This window comes from Astatotilapia calliptera, chromosome 18 (genome assembly GCF_964374335.1).
Source record: "Astatotilapia calliptera chromosome 18, fAstCal68.1, whole genome shotgun sequence".
Classification (NCBI taxonomy): domain Eukaryota; kingdom Metazoa; phylum Chordata; class Actinopteri; order Cichliformes; family Cichlidae; genus Astatotilapia; species Astatotilapia calliptera.
In genome coordinates, this window is record NC_137439.1 from 31,478,304 (window position 1) to 31,499,318 (window position 21,015).

Genomic DNA, 21,015 nt, shown 5'->3' on the forward strand with positions numbered 1-21,015 from the left:
GAGAAGCATGCATGAAATGAGATGTCTGTGAAGGTTCTCAGTCATCCAGGTCATCGTAGTCAAAGGAGCTTGCAAAGAAAAGCGTCTGGACTTCTTTAAGTTGCTTGCACACGTTTCACCTCTCATCCGAGAAGCTTCTTCAGTTCTAAGGTCAAATGGTGGAGAGTCCCAGATATAAACCTAGTGGGAGAAACCCCCCACAGAGGGACAAAAGGACCCCCTGATGATCCTCTAATCGCCTGAGCCAAGGTGTGAAACTGGGTGTGGGTCCCAATCAGCCAGAGTTTCGGGTGTGTTCATTGTGAAACCTGGCCCCACCTTATCATGCGAATTCCTGAGGTCAGATGGCCCAGGATGTGAGTGGGCATTAAGGCGTCTGGGGAGGGAACTCAAAACTGGATTATAGATGGCAGAGAGTTGGTGTCGTAAACCCCCGCCTCTGTTCAAAGATGGTCGCTCACAGTGGACATAGATGGCTTCTTTCACTCCTCTTTCAAACCATCTGTCCTCTCTGTCCAAAATGTGAACATTGGCATCCTCGAAATAGAGTCCTTTATCCTTAAGATGCAGATGGACTGCTGAGTCTTGTCCTGTGGAGGTGGCTCTTCTGTGTTGTGCCATGCGCTTGTGAAGTGGCTGTTTGGTCTCTCCAATGTAGATCTATAATCTATAATCCATCTATAATCCAGTTTTGAGTTCCCTCCCCAGACACCTTAATGCCCACTCACATCCTGGGCCATCTGATCTCAGGAATTCGCATGATAAGGTGGGGCCAGGTTTCACAATGAACTCACCCGAAACTCTGGCTGATTGGGACCCACACCCAGTTTCACACCTTGGCTCAGGCGATTAGAGGATCATCAGGGGGTCCTTTTGTCCCTCTGTGGGGGGAAACTCCCACTAGGTTTATATCTGGGACTCTCCACCATTTGACCTTAGAACTGAAGAAGCTTCTCGGATGAGAGGTGAAACGTCTTCAAGTAACTTAAAGAAGTCCAGACGCTTTTCTTTGCAAGCTCCTTTGACCATGAAATGAGATGTAAGCTGGCCTTGGTGCTCACCACTGGCTGTTGGCTCACTGGGGTGCTGTGAGCCTGAGGGTGCTCCACACACACTCTCTTCAGTGTTAGTGCCTTCTGTCAGTTCCTCCCGCCTCTGCTCTTCGGCCTCTCCGCTGTCCTCGTTACTTTCCTCTCCCGCTCTCATTCCGCTGTCAGCAGCATCATTGTCATCTTCATCATCATCCTCATCCTCTTTATACTAACAGACAAAGTTAGAAATTAACACCTGCCATTAGATTAAAACTCAAAAATGGTAGTGAAAAGCAGCAGCACCTCATCATCTTCTTCTTCCTCCTCTTCCTCCTCCTCCTTCTCCTCTCCATCTTTACTCTCGCGGCTCTCGCTGTCGGTGTCGATCACAATCACATCTCGGATGATGGCAGAGCCCTGGGAGGACATCAGGTCAGTGGGAACGGACTGGGACACGCCCTCTTCCTCACTTTCCTTGTCGTCCCCCGATAAGACTGGGAAGCTCTGTTCTGGGAGCTCCTACATCCCAAACATAAAAATCAGGTCTTATCACACACCTTTGCAGGCCTGTTTGTGTTCATATGCAAACAATCTGACAAGACATTTCAGTTGTGTGAGCCTTTTTATTTTTTAATGTGCTCTTTATATTCCAACATCATAGCATCATGCAAGTGTTTAAGGTAAATATCCTCTGCATACCCGATTTTGAACAAGATGTGCAGAATAGATGTAAATCACACCCACTGCATGTTACAACTTACACAAGACAGCTTTTAGTCACCCATTTCAGAAATACGGTTTATAATTGTGAATTGTTCACCATGCTGTGCATCTGAAATCTTAAATGTAACTTGGCAGTGGAAAGATGAACCAAAGGCCTGAATACTGTGTTTCTGAAGAAACTATCCAGAAGCAGCCTTTTCATTGGCTAGAGCTGGAAAATCAGGTAAAGTAGCTGCTTTCAAAAGCATCTCTGCATTTAGAAATCAGCAGAGATAACTAGCTATCAGCTAACGACTAACTTTAAGTTCTATGGTCATATGACAACCAACATTTACTTGAACCAGAAGAGTTGACTTGACAACAGACCTGATTATCATCTGGTGAATCCTGCCGTTCTTCATCTCTGAGCTCTCCTTCCATCTCCTCATCACCTTCCACCTGAAACACACCAAGGGCCATAGTTTGACTTACATTTATTAAACACACACAGACAACAAAACAACTGATAATGTCGTGCCAAGCTTTTGAGGTTTTGACACAACAGATTAAAATGGCTCCTACTGCAGATATCGAATAGGAAGCTCTGGACTTTTCTTCGTGACATCAGTTAAAATTCCCAGACTTTCATCAGTTTGCAAAACTCAAGTGGCCTGGAACAGGTCTGTCTTTAATCAGCATTCACACAACATAAGATACCCTAGAACTAACAGTTTAAGAATGACAGCACTTCTATTTCTAGTTTCTGGGTTTTTGTGTTTACCTGCATTGCTGCTGTTGCTTTGAGGCGTAGCTTTTTGGTGGTTGGAGGTGTGTGTGAGCTCTCGGGTCTGCTTTCTTCTTCCTCCTCATCATCATCATCATCATCATCTCTGCTTCGCTTTGAAGATGCTTTAGTGGCATCACAAAAACACACCAGGACCTCAGTTAAGAATCTGACCATCAACATTTTCAGTACTATATTTAGTTTTTTTTACTGTTGAGGTGTTTTGTGAGTAAAGTTTCAGGCTTCTCTTTCTGACCTGTTACACTCAGAGAGGAGGGGGATGAGGATGTAGATGGCCGCTCTGCCTCCACGCTGGGCCCTGCATCCTGACTGGCTGCCTGCTGCTGAGTGGGCTGAACAAACGCTGTGGCCTGAGTGCTGCTTGGCTGAGATATGGAGGTGGGTGCATTCACCATACTGGAGCTGGTAGAGTGCACAGAGGCTGATGTATTCATCAGCACTGCTAGGAGAAACACATTTCACTTTGACATATACTGACACATACTGCTTCAAAATCTCAAAGCGCATCTCCAACAGAGATCTACTTTTATTTCAGTTGTCTTCTTCTAGAAGAAAATTGTTGAATGGGTGGCCTTCTTGTTCTTACCCTCTTGGCTTTCAGTCTGTGTGGTCGGCATTACTGTGGCCATAGGTGTTGGGACAGGGACAGTTGCCAGGGTAACCAAAGGACGGATGCTGGCTCGAGGCGTGGCCTTGCTGCCAGGAGAGGGACTTGGCTTGTTGCTAGGAGATGGAGTACTTGGGGTGGGTCGGATGTTGGCAGTTGGAGGCTCAGACAGAGTGGAACTGATGGAGAAAAGCGATTTGTTGTGTCTGTTCTACATTTAGAAAAGCTCTCTTTCAGGCTTTGAGAGTTCATACTGGCGTCTTTGTAATGTGGTTTTTAAGTTCATCAAACTACAGCCTCATTACGTCCACTGACTTGACATTGTATGAAACGTTTACAATCATTCAGAGCAATTTATAGTTTACCTTCCTCTGTCTTGTGCAGGACTCTTCAACGATATCTGTCTCTGGTCTGCAGACCTCGTCTGATCACCCATCTAAGGACAAACAGGTGTGTTCTTGATCATTACCACAATCACATGATGGAAATAAATTTAGCAAAGCCAAAGCAAACTAATTACAGGAAAAAATGCGTTTTTTTTTTTTACTGTTGGAATTTAGACAAAAAATTATTCAATTCCTCGGGGGAAAAAAAAACAAAACACTTTCTCAAAGTTGTAAAATATTGTTTCCAGAGTATTTTTAAAACGATATTTTTAGAAATTTGCAAATACTTAAAGCATACAATTTGTAATTTTAAAAATATAACCATTTGTAAAATATCTGTATTGTTAAAACCTCAATTTTAAGACAAACAAGGTTTCATAATTTGAATTTTGGAACATTTTGAAAAATAAAATATTTAAATATTCATAGAAATACTATTGTAATAACACAAAATGATGGGTTATGTTATCCATAATAAAGGCTCTATTTCTGGTGTTGGTCTAGCACAGTCAGTCACACTTTGCTTCTGTAATATTTTCATCTTAGCTTGTAAAGAAGGTTTTTTTATACCACTTTGGCTTTCTTCTTAATTTTGCGACATACAAACATGCATGCACATTAAAATAACAAATCTGAGTTTTAGCATACCTTTAGACAATTATAACAAGAAAAGGGTGAGTTTTTTCAAAACATGCTCTATGTAATGTGTGCCTTCAAGTCCATCCTGTACCTTAGCTCCACTCTGGTCCTGTGTTTCTTCTCTGGTGTCAGAGTGCGTTTGTGTCTCTCTCCGTTCCCTAAGCTCTCTGTCCAGCCGAAGAAGTCGTCCTTCATACTGAGATTTGAGGGCATTCATTCTCACCTCCAGCTCCTCTTTACTCTGCTTCAGTTCTTCTACCTCCTGACTGAGCTGCTCTTTAGCACCTGAAGGTAAAGGAAGCAAGTCACAAATTTTAGTCACGCTAAGCATATTTGCTTGTTTGTTTGGTGATATTTGTCAGCAGATTTTCATATTATAGTGTTTTTCTGAGCTCACTGTTTAGCTGGTTGATTTTGGTCTTGGCTCCCAGGAAGGCCTTCTTAGTTTTTTCCTCTTTGTCGGCCATCTGCTGTTTGAGCTGCTCCTCTCTGATTTTGCTCTCGGATAGCTAGCGAAAACATTCATAAAAAAAAAAAAACTGCTTTCACAACATCTAATTTTAATTTAGTGCGTAAAATTCAACATAAGAGACTGTGCTTGCATTAAACGATTATGGAGGGAAATCGAACGACAGTTGGACTTGAATGTAGTTTGGAGTATGTAGGATTCTCAGATACCTCCTGTCTGAGTTTTGCAAGCTCCTCTTGTTGTGCCTGGTTTGCCTCAGCAGCTGCGGTAGCATCACTTGAGTGGACAGACTGGGAACTCTGGTTTTGGCTGGCCTGTGCGGTTCGGCTTGCTTCATTAGCTTGTTTGGCTTCAGTTAGCTGCTCCTTCAGATGTTTTATGTCTGCTTCACGCTCAACAACCATCTGAAGGGGAGGTAAACGTGCCAAAAAGATTAAAATACCATTTTATGCAAGACATTTAAATTGCCTAAATCTTTTTCTCCAAATTTCACTGAGAAAAAAGTATTATGTTAAATAACATTTTAAAGGAAAGAAGAGGACATTAATTAACAACTCATAGTTCCTAATATAGTCTTCTTCCTCAAATTGACTACTTGCTTGGTTAGTGTTTAGACGATTACAGTAAAAAAGCAAAAAACAAACAAACTATTCGAGTATTCAGTGTCATCACTTTGCCACTTGGGGAAAAAAGACTGCTCATGGCAAAGGTTTCCCTTCAGGTCTGTCTGGTAGAAAGGCCTTTTTAAAATAACATTGTGAAGTCTACTTTAACACAAACTAGAACCTTTTCTCACAAATAACCAAGTAGTTGTTGTAACCAAACTCTGACTGACAGTTGTTAAGTGTAAACCAAATAATCCTGTATTTACTATTGGTTTCAACTACAGTCAAAGTCAAAGTCTGGTTTTTATGTTTGTTGCTCTACCCTTTTTGGCCACACCAACACAACCTTCACTCACTACTTTAACAATTTGTCAGATTCAGTCTTCCTGCAACTTGATCTGTTTAGCACAAACGGAAAACCACGTTGTTTTTGATTGAAGACGATCACATAACAGAGGTAAAAATACAAGGGGATATGACTGGCATTACTAATCCACTGAAAATTGATTGAATGATGTTGATCTCTTTCCTAACCTTCTGCAAGCTCTCCAACTGGCCTTGAAGCTCAGTCACCTGTTAGGAGGTAAGCACAGATACAGAAACTACTTGTTAGTTTACTGCAAATATGACAAAAATACTACATACTGTTAAAAGAAGAAGGCTCATCACCAAGCTGTCAGACTGCAGAAGTAAACTGTTGTGATGTAAACTGAGCCTTTTATCATACTAGGACAATATTTACACAAATATTACATGAAGATGTGAAATGTGCAAAGAATTTGTTTTGTCAAAAATAGTTTTGGTGCATATCAGCACCAGAAAAAAAAAAGATAACTCTTTGACATCACAGAGTTGGGGGGTCATCACATCATCACATGACCTCACATTGTTAATAATTGTTGCTCACCTTACTCTCTGCTTGGCTCAGAGCAGTCTTGAGGCTAGAGATTTCCTGGTCGTGGCTCTGTTGGCTGGTTTGGTGGGTCTGCTGAAGCTCTTTCTGACTGGTGAGGTTCTGCTGAAGGGTTTCTTTAGCCTGCTGAAGCTCCCTTTGGAGCTGCTGAATCTGGTTCTGACGGGCTTGAGCTTGAGACTGAGCTGTTTTTAACTGGTTCTGCACCTTTAAGAAAAAATGAAGCAGGTAATGTGGTTACTGTAGGCCTATTCTCAGATACTGGCTGGGATTCTTTTAGATCTGGTGATGGAGCTCATGTGCATTAACAGTCTTTAGACCAATAGTCCAAATAAATAAAAGGTCAACCACAAATCTAGCAAATAGGTAAAATCCCTGTTCCTGCAAGAATTCTCACCTGCTGGGTGTGACTCTTAGCTTGTTGAAGCTCTTTCTGATTTTGGGTTAGTTGGTTCTGATTCTGCTGCAGTTGAGTCTGGGTCTGGGACAGCTGGGACTGGAGCTGTAGGATCAAAGACATGACAGAGCCAATGTCATGATGAATCTACACGCTATCTGCTATCTGAGCTAGCAGCTATCTGAATATGGTGTTCATTTTTCCCATCTGTGAATAAAGACTTACAGGCAGTTTCACCTAACTTTGTCAAACCGTACCTGTGTCAGCTGGTTTTGGACCTCCTGGACCTTTTCCTTGAGCTGCTGGTTTTCCTTCTGGGCTCTTTCCAGCTCCTGCAGGGACTTCTGGGCCTGGTGAAAAACTGACAATTAAACTAAAAGAAACAGAACCACTATTGCATCTCTGTGTATCTCAATACACATAAATATCACACATAATTATGTGTGATAAATAAAACTAGGAGATATTTTTTGCTCTGAATTGACTTCAATCATTAAGTATCAAAGTTATTTGGGTGGACTGCTGATTAACTGGATAGGAATTGATCTAGATGCATAGAGCAGAACTTTTTTGTTCCAAATATCTTAAATCCCTCCATGAGCCTTTTTTTATTTTTTGGTAAATATGATAAAAAATTAAGTTGGGAAAAAAAATAAAGACTTGCGCTGGTCATGTTTAACTTTGCTCACCTCCTCCTGTTTTTTCTGCACTTCTCCTTTCAGGGCACTCAGCTCCTCCTGGGTCTTGCTGAGCTGCTCCTGAGCTTTATTCAACTCCTGCTGTACCTCCTGGTTTGGAGCCACCTCGCTTCCTGCTTTAGTAGCTGTTTCACTGACCAGCTGGAAAAGACAAACATAAATCCCCATTGCAGTTGTTCTCCACGGTCAATGGGTCCAAACCGTTTCCACAAACCTATCGCCGCACCTTGTCATGCTGGGCTTTGAGCTCCTCGTACTGGGTTTTATAGCGTCGTCCAATCTTCTTCACCTGGGTTATGGTCTTGTTCTTCTCCACAATGTCATTGTTTTTTGTTTCCAGGTCTTTCTTCAGAGAGTCTCTTTCGGACGTCAGGCGGGCAACAGACTCTCTGAGGCCATGTAGCTGCGACTGAGCTGAATTTCCACTCGCACTGGATCTGATTCACACATAATCATCTGTGTAAGGTTATTTTTTTGGATGCATTGATCAATTTTCTACTGAGTTGCTGGAAATTAGGTTCCGATCACTTAGGCAGCAAAACTGCAAAAGTCTGGTACAAACCACACAAAAGAAACTAGAGTTGGGAAAGTACCGTTCAGTTCACCTTTGTGGCGTTAGTGTATTTAACAGGTGTAAGCCTGTGTGTGTTGCTCTACCTGGCCAGCTCAGCCTTCAGCTTGGCTGTCTCCTCAGCCAGCTGTGTGATGCGCTTCTGTTGAGCCTCTCTCTCCGTGGTGAGTTTCTGTCTCTCCTCAACATCACCGTCTTTCTGTTGGCTGATCAGTTGCTGTAAAAATCAAAATCACAAATCTTCTAAATCTTTTGCTTGCTGACTGAATGTATAAACTACTACACTATGGAGCCACTATGTTACAGAAATGAGAGAGAGAGAAAAAAAGCATTTACACATGTACTCAACCTCCTCCACAGAGTGGCATTACCTGATTTTTTGCTTTTAATCGTTTAAAGTCTTCCTCCAACAGCCTCTTGTCAGCCTGCAGGGAGCCATTCTTCTCTGACAGCACAGACAGAGAGTGATGCAGAGGGCTGATGTCTGACTGGAGTTTTGTGATCTGGTGAGACACAATGTTGGGCGTTTTAAAGCTTGCTGCATGTTTGACACCAGACTCTCTGTATTTGTATCACTTCAGCTGATGTGCACCTTTTGATTTCTGTAACTTGGCACTTTGCAAAGCTCGGTTGAAGACACAAGTATACGATCGTGTTGGTTTTTTACTGCCATTTTAATGACATTCCAGTACAGAAGCTTAGAGATATATACAATTACAGTGCGATATTGCTACAGTTTGAAAACTTGTAACTTTGTGGGGGGAAAAAAGTCATTTCTTCTGGTTTTGACTTCCTCCCTTCCTATACAAGTGCTTATGTTGTGATAATGCTCGAGCGGTGGCATCTATTGTTTAGGAGAACATAGCAGCGGCTTCTTGCCTCTTATTGACGGATATAAATAGAACTGCCTGATAATATTGCAGCAGCACAAAAAGTAACCAACGTGGTATATACTGTACACAAGAGTAGTTGCAGTAGGCTTCCAGGTATGGTGTAGTGACGATCTGTATTGTAACTGACTCCACAACATTTTGTTATAGAAATTTGCTGCAACTGCTTAAGGTGAAGTATGTCAGGTAAAGGGGGGTACGTTATTTGAACTTGTTTCCAGTAGCAGAGCCATTTCTCTTCAGCTGTTTATTATTGCAGATTGTAACGTTCAATCTTTTTTTTTTTTGAAAATATTATGCATTGAAGATAAGTTATTTTGTCAGTTATAGCTCTTGGAGAGAAAGGTTACAGTTAGAAAAAAAGAAGATGGAACTGGCCAAGACAAACATGAAGACAAATGGTGACATGCAGTGCAGTGCAAACTCACTTTAGCCTGAGCTTGCTGCAGTTCTTGCTCCAGTTTATCTCGGTCCATTTTGAGCATCTTGTTGGTTTCTCGAAGAGCACTGATAGTCTCCATCTTCTTTAGCTGCTCTTCCTGCTGCACTAGAGTTTTTGCTGTAGCCTGACATAGAGGAAGAAACATATACAGAGAAGTAACAAACAGTATTCTCTATTATGTCCTTTGCACATTTAAAAGTCACACTAGCATCCTACTTGCTGCTTATTTTTAAAAACAAAAAACAAAAAAACACTCTTTCTTGCTAAATCCGGTACGGACGCTCTGTACTTACAATACAAGTTTCTGAACTGACTATCAACCTCACAGTGTTCAAGAAGTTGCATAGTAACAAATTTGTGGAAGTAAAGTTTTACAAAGTATAATGAAGCTCTTCATTCTGTAGTAGATTCTCAAATATTAATCAAGGCCTCTTTTTCCTCCAAAAATAACTTGTTGTTTTGTTTTTTGAGCAAACTGATATTATTTACATTTACTCGGCTAAAGTTACAGCATTATGGTGTTTCAAGTGAGGCAAGAGGTGACTCTTACGGCAACAAAAACCAGGACCTCCCACTATATTGGTGTCACAGCTTCACTAATCTAACTAATCTACAGTCACCACACTATATACACCAGCTTTTAATTGACTACGTTATTTGATCCCAAAAGGTTGATTCTGTTCATCTGGACGTAGCGTTTTCAATGGGAGAAACATCTCATCACTCATCCAAGTGACTTCTTGGGATTTACTTACCTGGATGATTGAGCATGGATCAAGATATGTTATTTGATCAAAGGTAAAACAGATCAAACACTCCCCCAACTCATACCTGCATCTTCTCCCTCTCAGCATTTAGGGTTTCTTGTAGTTCCTTTAATTCTCTCTCTTGGTGTTCCACTTGCTGTTTGTAACGAAGAGCCTCTCCGTCAGACGCCTCACATTGCGCTATAGCGATATCCTTTTCCCGCCGCACAAACCTGCACCGCAAACGCACATTTTACACTCAGTTCTACTTTGAACAAGTAAAAGATTTATAATGAAAGAATTATTAGAATTTCATTTCATCATAAGGTGCTTCAGAGGTAACGATGTTTACATACTCTATTATAAAATAAACTGCAGTGTCAGCTATTTCAATACTTTCAATACACAATAACACAAACACTGATCAACCAGCTCGTGTTACAGTACCTGAGTATTTCTAGTATTTGCTCAGTGGTCTTTCCTTCCTCACTGAATGACAAGTCAAGCTGCTGCGGTTGCTGCTGTTGTTGTTGTTGCAGCTGGCGGCTCTTAGCAGCTATTTCATCCATTTGTTCATGCAGGAGGGAATTCTGCTTTCCCAACTCCTCACAGTGACGGCTCTGATTTGACAGATCCTCCTGAATGACAGTCATAGTAAGGACTGTTACGATCATTCACAAACAGTCTTCTAATTACATTTTAATTTTCTTAAACTAAGATTCATAATGTGGTTTGTTCAACTTTATATATCTCAAACAGTTATTCAGACCTGTGTAAAAAGAGGGATGTTAGCTTGCCCGATTAAGATTATTGGGTTGTTGTTCTACCTTCAGCTTTTTCTCTGCTGTACTCCAGGCTGCAGTTTTCTCCTGCAGGAGGGAGGTGGTCTTCTTCAATTCCTCCTCTAACTCCATCTTTTGTGCTGCTCCTTGTTGGAATTTTTTCTTCAGTTCCTGTAGAGCCTCCACATCAGCAGCATGAAGCATTAGCTCCCGCTCATACTTAGCCTGTGCCTCTCCAGCTAGCTTAGTCTGACAGGAGAAGAGAAGGGGAGGGACCTTCAGTTGCATGTCAAGTGTGGTTTTCTTACTGTAGGCAAAAATTAAAAAGAAAATACTGGCAACCACCAGCGTTACCCCTCAGCCTCCTAGTAGACACACTTATGATATCATTTTCAAAATCCTACATCACCTTGTTGTCAAGTTATAAAGTCCACAAGAGTTTTGGAAAACTTAGTCTGTACTTGAATCTCAGTGACCTTGACCTCAAACTCCTTCAAGAATTTCAGTAGATGCACCTATGTTATCAATTTGAAAATCTAGATAACTTCTTTTTTGAGTTATGAAATTCACAAGAATTTCTGAAAATTAGGTCAAGGTCACTAAGATTCAAGCTAATCCAAGATGTACGTTGCCTTGTTTATGAGTTGGTGGTGGGGTGATGACAATACCCCACCACCTTTTTACAGCTGAAGGGTAAAAACTGGTAGGAGTACAGTAGAAACCAAGTATATTAATCAATGCACGTGTGTGTACCTGCAGCAGACTGTCCTGCACAGCCTTCTGCTCCAGAGTTACAGCAGCAGCTGCCCTCTCCAGAGCCTCCTGTTGCTCTACCCGACTGGCCTTCAGACTGCGTTGCAGCTCACACACCTGTACAAAGAGAGTATAGGAGATTACGGTCATTGCATTATCAAGTTGTCCGTGGATCTATATGTGCCTGAACAATTGAGCTTATTCTATAATTTGCATTTTAAAAACAAATAATTGTTGGTGACTAATTTGTCATATCATTCATAATAATTATGCTCACGTGGGTCATGCAGCACAAAGTTATTAAAGTTGTGATGGTGAAGGCAAACATGGCTGGAAGCGTTACTGCTGGAGATTCAATTCCCAAAAGAGCAGCTACTTTAGTGGTGTGGAATTATTTTAGATACAAACCAGCATATACACAACAGACCAGTGCAAAAAGCCTGTAATGTCGAAGGGGGGAAATATCTCTAACTTATTTCACCTTCTTAAGCATCAGCACCCAAGCCTGTATCAGGAATGTCTGAAAGCCTGGGAGGAAAGCTCTGCAGCTAATGCTACAAACTAAAACAAAGTAAGCTAGTTCAGCATGGCATCACCAAGTCTCTCGCCAGTTGCATGACTTGATGCATTCTCAATGATCCAGGTAAGTAAATCCCAAAAGGTTGATTCTATTCACCTGGACATAGACGATATTACCCAAACTGTCACCATTTGTTTGCCAAAAGATATGATATGATTTCAAGACGGCACTCCCAGACTCATTGTTATCTGTGAATTACTATGTACTAACCACAGATTTATAGTCAAGTAGTATGACAGCCTTACCTCAGTCTGAGGCAAAGAGCAGGGGGAGAAATTAGTTTTATACTTCTTAAAGTTATTGCACTTTTTAAGGTAGTTTTCATAGAATATTTCAAGTCAATGTGTTACGTTTATTTTGTCAAATGAATAACAACCAATTTTTTCTGTATTTTGGCAAATTTATCGCTATCGTGGTAATACTCTGAAATATCGTGTTTGGGCCATATTACCCATTCCTACACCAAGTGGGTCCTCAGTTGGGTACTGATTTGGGATGCAGACGATAAAACACACGGTATAGGGATTAGTAGAAAAACCTGAATTAAGCCATCTTCAGGGCTTACTTTCCTAGTGACAATGGCATACACAATTAATCATGTGGCTGCCAGTTAATGATCATTGCCATGAGAGTAGAAATAGCTGATGCTCTGTTAAAGCATTTTTGAAAAGCACCTTATATACAAATGTGCAAATAGTTTGTGACTGCCTGGCTTATTTTTTCACGTTTCTTGTTGCCTTTGTATTGTACGTATGGTAGAATCTTGAAGTCGACATCGAGTCAACATTTACAGCTGTGGTCAGAAGTTGACATCATGGGTGTGAATGTGATGGTAAATTTGGCATACAGCCGTAATGACGTAAAAGAAATCAACACAGGGACAAAAATTATACACACAGGCTCAAATATACAAACACTGACTTAAATGTTTTACAAAGGTTCTACAATGTATTTTAACTTGACACAGTCAAAGCCTATTTACTTCTCATTGGTCATCATGATTGACTCTAACTGCTAGTTTTTCTTTGCCAGCATAAAAATGTATTTGTCTGAAATGAAAATTAGATTGACCAATATACAACAATGGGAAAGTGCCAGAAATTCAGCAAAGATCTAAGAAATTATAGATTTACACAAGTCGGGAAGGTTTAGTGGAGCAATTTCTAAACAAATGTAGATTCCAAATTTTGTTCAAATTCAAGTTATTCAGTGTGTCTTTTTCCAGACCATGGCAAACTAACACAAGAACCTCCAAGGCTCAAGCCCGGAAACTGCTGAAACACCACTGTCACGGTCCACATTGAAGCAAGTTTAATGTAGCCGTGGACTGAGTGGGTGACATCCAAGAAAGAACCCCCTAGTCCAAAATTAACACTTTCAAGCTCAACTTTGCAGCTGCCCACACAGGCACTTGTTTTTAAAGTCATTACAGATGTATGCTGTTCAATTGTTCCACTCTATTCTAAGAGATCAGTAAAAGTCTAAATTACTATAACATTTATCCCTGATAAGTGTATATATGCAAACGTGTGCTTGTATCAGAACTAGAGATGGCACGATACCACTTTTTTATGTCCGATACCGATATCATAAATTTGGATATCTGCCGATACCGATATGAATCCGATATAGTGTTTTTTAATCAATAAAACTGTTTTTTAAATATCTTGCTGCATTTTGTATAAGTTCATACTCAAGTTTAAAACAACAACTACACTAAAGCTATTCTGTTATACCTGTATGCAAAAAAAAATATTTCATAGTTCAGCAATACTGATCAATCTAATAAACTTAGACCTGCACCATCCTCCCTATTCTGGTATTTTAAAGAGTACTTAGCATAAATATTAAGCAACCTAACTAATAGGGTTCCAACTCCCAGCAACAACAAAAATAAATAAATAAAAAATAGGGAACCACCCCTCACACTCCACCTCATGATGCTTAATCGACGTAATTAACCTTAATTTGATGCAGTGTGAAAAAAATGCACAGAAATCAATTATTTTTCAAGAAATATTAAATAGATTCAACATCTTTCTTCAACAAAATTGCAGACTGCACAGATGGTACCTTCCCAAAGGAAAAAGTACTATAACTTACTAGGGTATATATATTAGATTTAATAGTTACTATATACAGTAATTGACTTCTATTCATTTTACATCAAATTAAAACTTTGGGTGTCAGATAATTATTTATTAAAAGCTAGACATTTTAAATGAGAATAAGAAAGAAAAGTATGTCTTTGTGCCCCCTTTTCCCTGTTAATGCCCTATCGGCCCCCCTGGCTAAACTTTGCTAGATCCGCCCCTGCACAGTTACCAGCGTCAGCTACGTAGAAAAAGATCCTGGTGTAGAAAGTAATATTAAATAAATTCTAACAACAGCTGATCAAGCTTAAACGTGCTGCTGTTGTTCAGCCGCTGGTTTCCTCTTTCTGGTGCAAAGTGGGCCAAAAGCAAACTAGAGACACGGACTCGCGACAGAAAAGCCGATCAGCTGATCGTTAAGCAGTTTCACCATTGAAGTAGCAGCAGGAGAGGCAGTCGCTTGTTAAGCTTAACACAGGAATGCTTTACAAACATTCAGAGATGGACTTACACACTTGCTTTACTTCTCTCGGGGATAACTTTGTCGGAGATGAAATGCCAGGTTGCTAGCGAAGCTCCAAATGCTATCCAGACCACCGACAGGTCCCGCATGCCACAGCCGCTCTATCACGTGATGCATACTGCTCCGACTGCTAACGTTCTGAGGTGAGTTACGGCGTGTTGCAAGTTTTGTGAGCTGCTTTCGTGATATTTAATGGATCGGATTACATTTTTTATTTTTCTCCGATATCCGATCCAGTAATTTAGGTCAGTATCGGACCGATACCGATACGTAATATCGGATCGGTCCATCTCTAATCAGAACACATGTTAAATTATAACTCACTTGTTTCTCCACTGCACCCACAGCCTTTCTTCTTTCCTCTTGCTCTTGCTGCTTCATTTTCTCCAACTCTAAAATCTTCTTCTCCAGCTGCTTCTGCACCTCTTCCGACTCTTTCAGACGAACCTCCAGAGGAGAACGTAGCTAAAGCATGAAGAAAGGTCAGTATGAGAGTATGTTAAAAGGTGCACAGAGCAAGGAAGTACAGTATTTAGTAGTATTTAGGAGCGGTACCTCCTTCTCTTTCTCTAGACTGTCTTCCAGAGTCAGCACCACGGATCTATACTGCTCTACAGAGGCATTAGCACTCTTCAGCTGCTCCTCTAATTCACTCTTTTTCTCCTCAACACTGTGCAGGAGACCTTTCACCTCTGAGAGCTCCTGCTCTGATTGGCTGGGTAGCTGGGAGGCTGCTGGGACTGGAGAGCGCACTGTGGGAGACATTACTATTGTTTTACAGCTGACTTTGAGTATACAGGTACATTAACCCTTTGTACGGCCATAATAACTTACCTCTCAACGGTGCTCGGAGGCCTACGGCCCTGGTAACTGGCGTGGTGGTGGTGCTGGAGGTGGTGGTAGCCTCAGAGGAGGTAGCAGAGGCCAGCTGGGCTTTCAGTGCTGCCACCTGCTGTTCAGAGCTACGCAGCAGCTCCCTGGTCTTCTGCTGCAGTGTGTTTTGGGTCTCCAGCTGCTTCTTAGCTTCTAACAACTGAGCCTGTAGAGCAAATGGAGGTTACAAAGGAACAAGGAATGAAACTCTTATAACACACACACACACACACACACACACACACACACACACACACACACACAGTCTATCAGTCTACTCGAGCCATGCGCTCTCCAACAACGTTTACAATGAAAGAAATAAACACAAATATTATACATACGTCCATAGTACGCCCAAGGGCATGTCTCTGTGCCACTTCCTGTTCTAGTCTGGTCTTCATCGAAGCCAGTTCTGACTCCAGTTGTTCTATCTTGTTGTTCAGATGCTGGCGTGTCTCTGTTTCTGCACGCTCCATTGTCAACTGGACATGACATCCCAAGAAAGTGAATTTAACACTTTTAAACTTTAGACATGCTTTATACCTATACTGAAGGAGAAAGAGATGACTACCAAAACAGGTGTTCAGAGTAGTCTAAAGCTTTGGTATATTTACATACACCTCATACTACGGCTGGGCCATATTATACTTCACTTTATACTTTATAATGTTAGGCAATGATAAGAAAATGACATAAAATGTGCATGCGCGGTGCCTTTGTTTTCATACGCACATGGCAGAAAAAGCATGGCGGCGACAGAAAACAAGAAGGGCAAAAGTGGATTGTTGAATGAAACAGATGAACAAGAATTGTTTTCAAAACCTGCAACTTCAGTGATGTGAAACTGGTTTGGTTTTTGTCCGTCAGATACCCACCACATTTTTTATAGAACATGCAAGTGGACCGTCGTTATTAACGTATTTTCTGCACTATAATGGGGCGACCGTGGTTCAGGGGGTTGGGAAGCTCATCTTGTAACCAGAAGGTTGCCGGTTTGATCCCCAGCTCTGTTTGTCTTAGTCATTGTGTCCTTGGGCAAGACACTTCACCTACCGCCTACTGGTGATGGCCAGAGGGGCTGATGGCGCGATATGGCAGCCTCGCTTCTGTCAGTCTGCCCCAGGGCAGCTGTGGCTACAACTGTAGCTGCCTCCACCAGTGTGTGAATGTGAGAGTGAATGAATAGTGGAATTGTAAAGCTCTTTGAGGGTCTCAAAAAGCGCTATATAAATGCAATCCATTATTATTATTATTATTATTATTATTATTATTATTATTATTATTATTATTATTATAATAAGGCACTCTTAAAAGCCTTTAATTTTCTCAAAAATGAACAGTGCACCTTAAAATCTGGTGTGCCTTATGTATGAATTCTGGTTGTGCTTACTGACCTCGAACTCATTTTATGCTCAAAAATCTGTCAAAAAATGTCTTAGTATGACTTTGGTAAGCTACGAAGCCACGCTACTTGATGGATTGTCAGAGCATAACAGCTACCGTAGTCAGGAGCCTAGCGGAGTAATACGTACTGCGCTTCAACATAATATTACCGTATTGTGTGTGTGTGTATAAGGACCCCAAAATGGCACCTGTTAAGAGATATGCGTATGAAGCACATTTTAAACTCAAGGCTATCAATCGCGCAGTAGAACATGGGAACAGAGAATTCAGCATTAATGAGTCATGGTACAGAAGTGGAGGAAGCAAGAAGATAGACTTATCTGACTGATTTGTTTCGCTTAATGTGCCTTATAATCCCGTGCACCTTACGGTCCAAAAAATACGGACTTGACTTATTTATTTGGCACACTGCAGTTTCATATTGCAAAGCACCTCTTTTTAACTTTTGTGGATATTATACATGGTTATGCTCAGGATATGTCAGCCCATTTCCACTGAAAATGCCTTTTGGTTAAACTATCAGCAAGGAATTTGCATTTGCACTGTTACATTTTTATACAGGGAGTGCAGAATTATTAGGCAAATGAGTATTTTGTCCACATCATCCTCTTCATGCATGTTGTCTTACTCCAAGCTATATAGGCTCGAAAGCCTACTACCAATTAAGCATATTAGGTGATGTGCATCTCTGTAATGAGAAGGGGTGTGGTCTAATGACATCAACACCCTATATCAGGTGTGCATAAGTATTAGGCAACGTCCTTTCCTTTGGCAAAATGGGTCAAAAGAAGGACTTGACAGGCTCAGAAAAGTCAAAAATAGTGAGATATCTTGCAGAGGGATGCAGCAGTCTCAAGATTGCAAAGCTTCTGAAGCGTGATCATCGAACAAAGCGTTTCATTCAAAATAGTCAACAGGGTTGCAAGAAGCGTGTGGAAAAACCAAGGCACAAAATAACTGCCCATGAACTGAGAAAAGTCAAGCGTGCAGCTGCCAAGATGCCACTTGCAACCAGTTTGGCCATATTTCAGAGCTGCAACATCACTGGAGTGCCCAAAAGCACAAGGTGTGCAATACTCAGAGACATGGCCAAGGTAAGAAAGGCTGAAAGACGAGCACCACTGAACAAGACACACAAGCTGAAACGTCAAGACTGGGCCAAGAAATATCTCAAGACTGGTTTTTCTAAGGTTTTATGGACTGATGAAATGAGAGTGAGTCTTGATGGGCCAGATGGATGGGCCCGTGGCTGGATTGGTAAAGGGCAGAGAGCTCCAGTCCGACTCAGACGCCAGAACTGGTTTGGGCTGGTATCATCAAAGATGAGCTTGTGGGGCCTTTTCGGGTTGAGGATGGAGTCAAGCTCAACTCCCAGTCCTACTGCCAGTTTCTGGAAGACACCTTCTTCAAGCAGTGGTACAGGAAGAAGTCTGCATCCTTCAAGAAAACATGATTTTCATGCAGGACAATGCTCCATCACACGCGTCCAAGTACTCCACAGCGTGGCTGGCAAGAAAGGGTATAAAAGAAGAAAAACTAATGACATGGCCACCTTGTTCACCTGATCTGAACCCCATTGAGAACCTGTGGTCCATCATCAAATGTGAGATTTACAAGGAGGGAAAACAGTACACCTCTCTGAACAGTGTCTGGGAGGCTGTGGTTGCTGCTGCACGCAATGTTGATGGTGAACAGATCAAAACACTGACAGAATCCATGGATGGCAGGCTTTTGAGTGTCCTTGCAAAGAAAGGTGGCTATATTGGTCACTGATTTGTTTTTGTTTTGTTTTTGAATGTCAGAAATGTATATTTGTGAATGTGGAGATGTTATATTGGTTTCACTGGTAAAAATAAATAATTGAAATGGGTATATATTTGTTTTTTGTTAAGTTGCCTAATAATTCTGCACAGTAATAGTCACCTGCACACACAGATATCCCCCTAAAATAGCTAAAACTAAAAACAAACTAAAAACTACTTCCAAAAACATTCAGCTTTGATATTAATGAGTTTTTTGGGTTCATTGAGAACATGGTTGTTGGTCAATAATAAAATTATTCCTCAGAAATACAACTTGCCTAATAATTCTGCACTCCCTGTATAGCTTTAATGCACATAAAAAACAGCTGAGTGAAAATAAATTGATGGGGTTTTTTTTTTTTTACACTAATAAAGTTGTGGAATTATATCGATATCAGTTATATCGTTATCGCAAATTTTCCAATATATATATATATCGTGCTAAATATTTTTGTCCATATTGCCCTGCCCTACCTCATACATATAGAAATTACCAAAAGCATCCTGTCTCCAAACCCTGCTGCTGTAATATGGTACCTGTATGGTCTTGAGGTTGGTGAGCAACAAGTTTTGGTTACGTTGTTCAGCCAGCATGGCTTCCTTCTCTCGACTGAGTCGACTCTCTGCTTGTCTCAACATGTCTCTCTCTTTTGTCAGGTTCTCCACACGCACCTACAGACAGAGGCAGGTTACTGACAAAATGACAAAGGTGACAAAAGTGCCCATGAAACAACAAATATGACCATGAACTTGATCCAAATTCAGAGGATCATATATGTAATATTTTGTTCTTGCTCTCACCAAGAAAGATTATTTTTGTTTTGTCTCGTTCAGACCCAAAAGTACACATGATTAGAATTTTAACTTACTAGGGAGCACATTCATTTCCCTTTTTATTCCGTTTATGTTTATGAAGCAACTGCAAAAGCTACGTGAACATAAATTGCTAACTGGTTATGCCTTTATGGGGCAGTCTGGTTTTATTTTTAACATGTAGGTGTCATGTGTGGCTCAGCCATTAAACTGCGAATCCGCCAATGCTAAAAGATGCTTGAAGTAAATGTGGAATTGAAGCCTAAAACGCACATTATACAGTCTACTATAACCTTTCTTCCCAATCATTCATAGTGACGTTTAATGTACTTCCAAGGTGAGTTAATATAAACTTCTCAGACATATCACAGGTGTTTAATAGACCAAACCAGAAAGAACTCTGGAGTATTGAAAATCCTCTCTTGTTTTGATCAACTCAGGCCGCTGAAACCTAATGTACAGAGAGGCAGATGTACTTTTGGGCCATTTCCATTGCAAAGAGAGAAAAGAAGGCGCGGAAATTTTACAAGACAAAAATCTGTCAACCGGTCTTTTAGGTTAAAAAGCAGACAGACCCATTAGTCTAGCAAAATAAGTTATAAATAAAACTCCTTGCAGTGGTCAAGTGGCCCAGCTGTAAATTAAGTTACGGTATTACAAGTACAAAAAACAAAACAAAACATGTGCCTAAATTAAGCTACTATGTTAATATTATCTTAGGAAAATATTGGTTTTAATGTTTAATGTTCTCCATAAGTCCCTTTATCTTTCTAGCCGTCCTGATCCCCACTGCTCACCTCTTCCAGAGCAATTTTTTCATTAGCCTGCCTCAGGTCCTGGCTCATTGTGTGGATAATGTGCTCGTGTCGCTGGGCTGTTACAGACATCTTTTGGTTCCTCTCCTGAAGGATAACGATCTCTCGGCGGTATGCTGATACAGCCTCCTGGAGTATTTCGTATCTGGTATTTAGAAACACACACAGATCTCAGCCTTTAAAAATAAATCCTGGCAACTCCCAGTACTACCCCTAAGCCTCCTGGTAGACACACCAATGGTATCAATGCTACATCACTTTGTTTTTAAGTTATTGCATTCACAAGATTGAGAAAAACTTCTTCTGACCTTGAGGTCACTGACATTCAAACTCGTACAAGATTTTTAATAGATGCAACTATTGTATCAATTTGAAAACTGAGTCACTGCATTTAACGACAATACTCCTTCAGCCGTTTACAGGCGAGCGGTAAAAAAAGCATAAACTGTCACATTAGTGTTTTGTGTCCTAAACCCACCGCTTGTTGCTGAACTCCAGCTGAGAAGTCAGCTTGGCATGGCTGGAGCGGAGTTCCGTCAGCTGCCTTTGCAGCCGATCATTGGTTTCATTCAGTATCCTGTCGTTCTCTGCCTTCTCCTTCTTATACAGCGCGAAGGCGTCATTGAGCTGGGAACAGACGGACATCAGAAGAGCTTCAAGAATTCGATTCCTAACT

General features: G+C 41.0%; 1 protein-coding gene across 6 annotated transcripts in view; it reads right to left on the minus strand.

Moving 5' to 3' along the window:
• LOC113009992 (nucleoprotein TPR-like) overlaps positions 1–21,015 on the minus strand; it is a 34,457-nt gene that overhangs the window by 3,988 nt on the left and 9,454 nt on the right. For 4 of the 6 annotated variants that reach the window (XM_080293019.1, XM_026148731.2, XM_026148732.2 and 1 more), the window contains exons 17-46: positions 20,818–20,966; positions 20,322–20,484; positions 19,249–19,383; positions 15,847–15,987; positions 15,467–15,671; positions 15,188–15,384; positions 14,957–15,097; positions 11,437–11,553; positions 10,729–10,932; positions 10,349–10,539; positions 9,987–10,134; positions 9,142–9,279; positions 8,195–8,326; positions 7,910–8,040; positions 7,479–7,689; positions 7,244–7,393; positions 6,812–6,904; positions 6,555–6,659; positions 6,152–6,364; positions 5,779–5,817; positions 4,849–5,043; positions 4,568–4,679; positions 4,262–4,455; positions 3,511–3,581; positions 3,125–3,324; positions 2,774–2,980; positions 2,515–2,642; positions 2,121–2,192; positions 1,335–1,550; positions 1,062–1,260 (exon numbers count right to left, since the gene is read on the minus strand). In XM_080293019.1, coding sequence (XP_080149145.1) covers positions 1,062–1,260; positions 1,335–1,550; positions 2,121–2,192; positions 2,515–2,642; positions 2,774–2,980; positions 3,125–3,324; positions 3,511–3,581; positions 4,262–4,455; positions 4,568–4,679; positions 4,849–5,043; positions 5,779–5,817; positions 6,152–6,364; positions 6,555–6,659; positions 6,812–6,904; positions 7,244–7,393; positions 7,479–7,689; positions 7,910–8,040; positions 8,195–8,326; positions 9,142–9,279; positions 9,987–10,134; positions 10,349–10,539; positions 10,729–10,932; positions 11,437–11,553; positions 14,957–15,097; positions 15,188–15,384; positions 15,467–15,671; positions 15,847–15,987; positions 19,249–19,383; positions 20,322–20,484; positions 20,818–20,966 — 4,597 coding nt within the window. The remainder of the gene's footprint in view (positions 1–1,061; positions 1,261–1,334; positions 1,551–2,120; positions 2,193–2,514; positions 2,643–2,773; positions 2,981–3,124; positions 3,325–3,510; positions 3,582–4,261; positions 4,456–4,567; positions 4,680–4,848; positions 5,044–5,778; positions 5,818–6,151; positions 6,365–6,554; positions 6,660–6,811; positions 6,905–7,243; positions 7,394–7,478; positions 7,690–7,909; positions 8,041–8,194; positions 8,327–9,141; positions 9,280–9,986; positions 10,135–10,348; positions 10,540–10,728; positions 10,933–11,436; positions 11,554–14,956; positions 15,098–15,187; positions 15,385–15,466; positions 15,672–15,846; positions 15,988–19,248; positions 19,384–20,321; positions 20,485–20,817; positions 20,967–21,015) is intronic. The other 2 variants (XM_026148733.2, XM_026148730.2) reach the window with 1 other exon arrangement.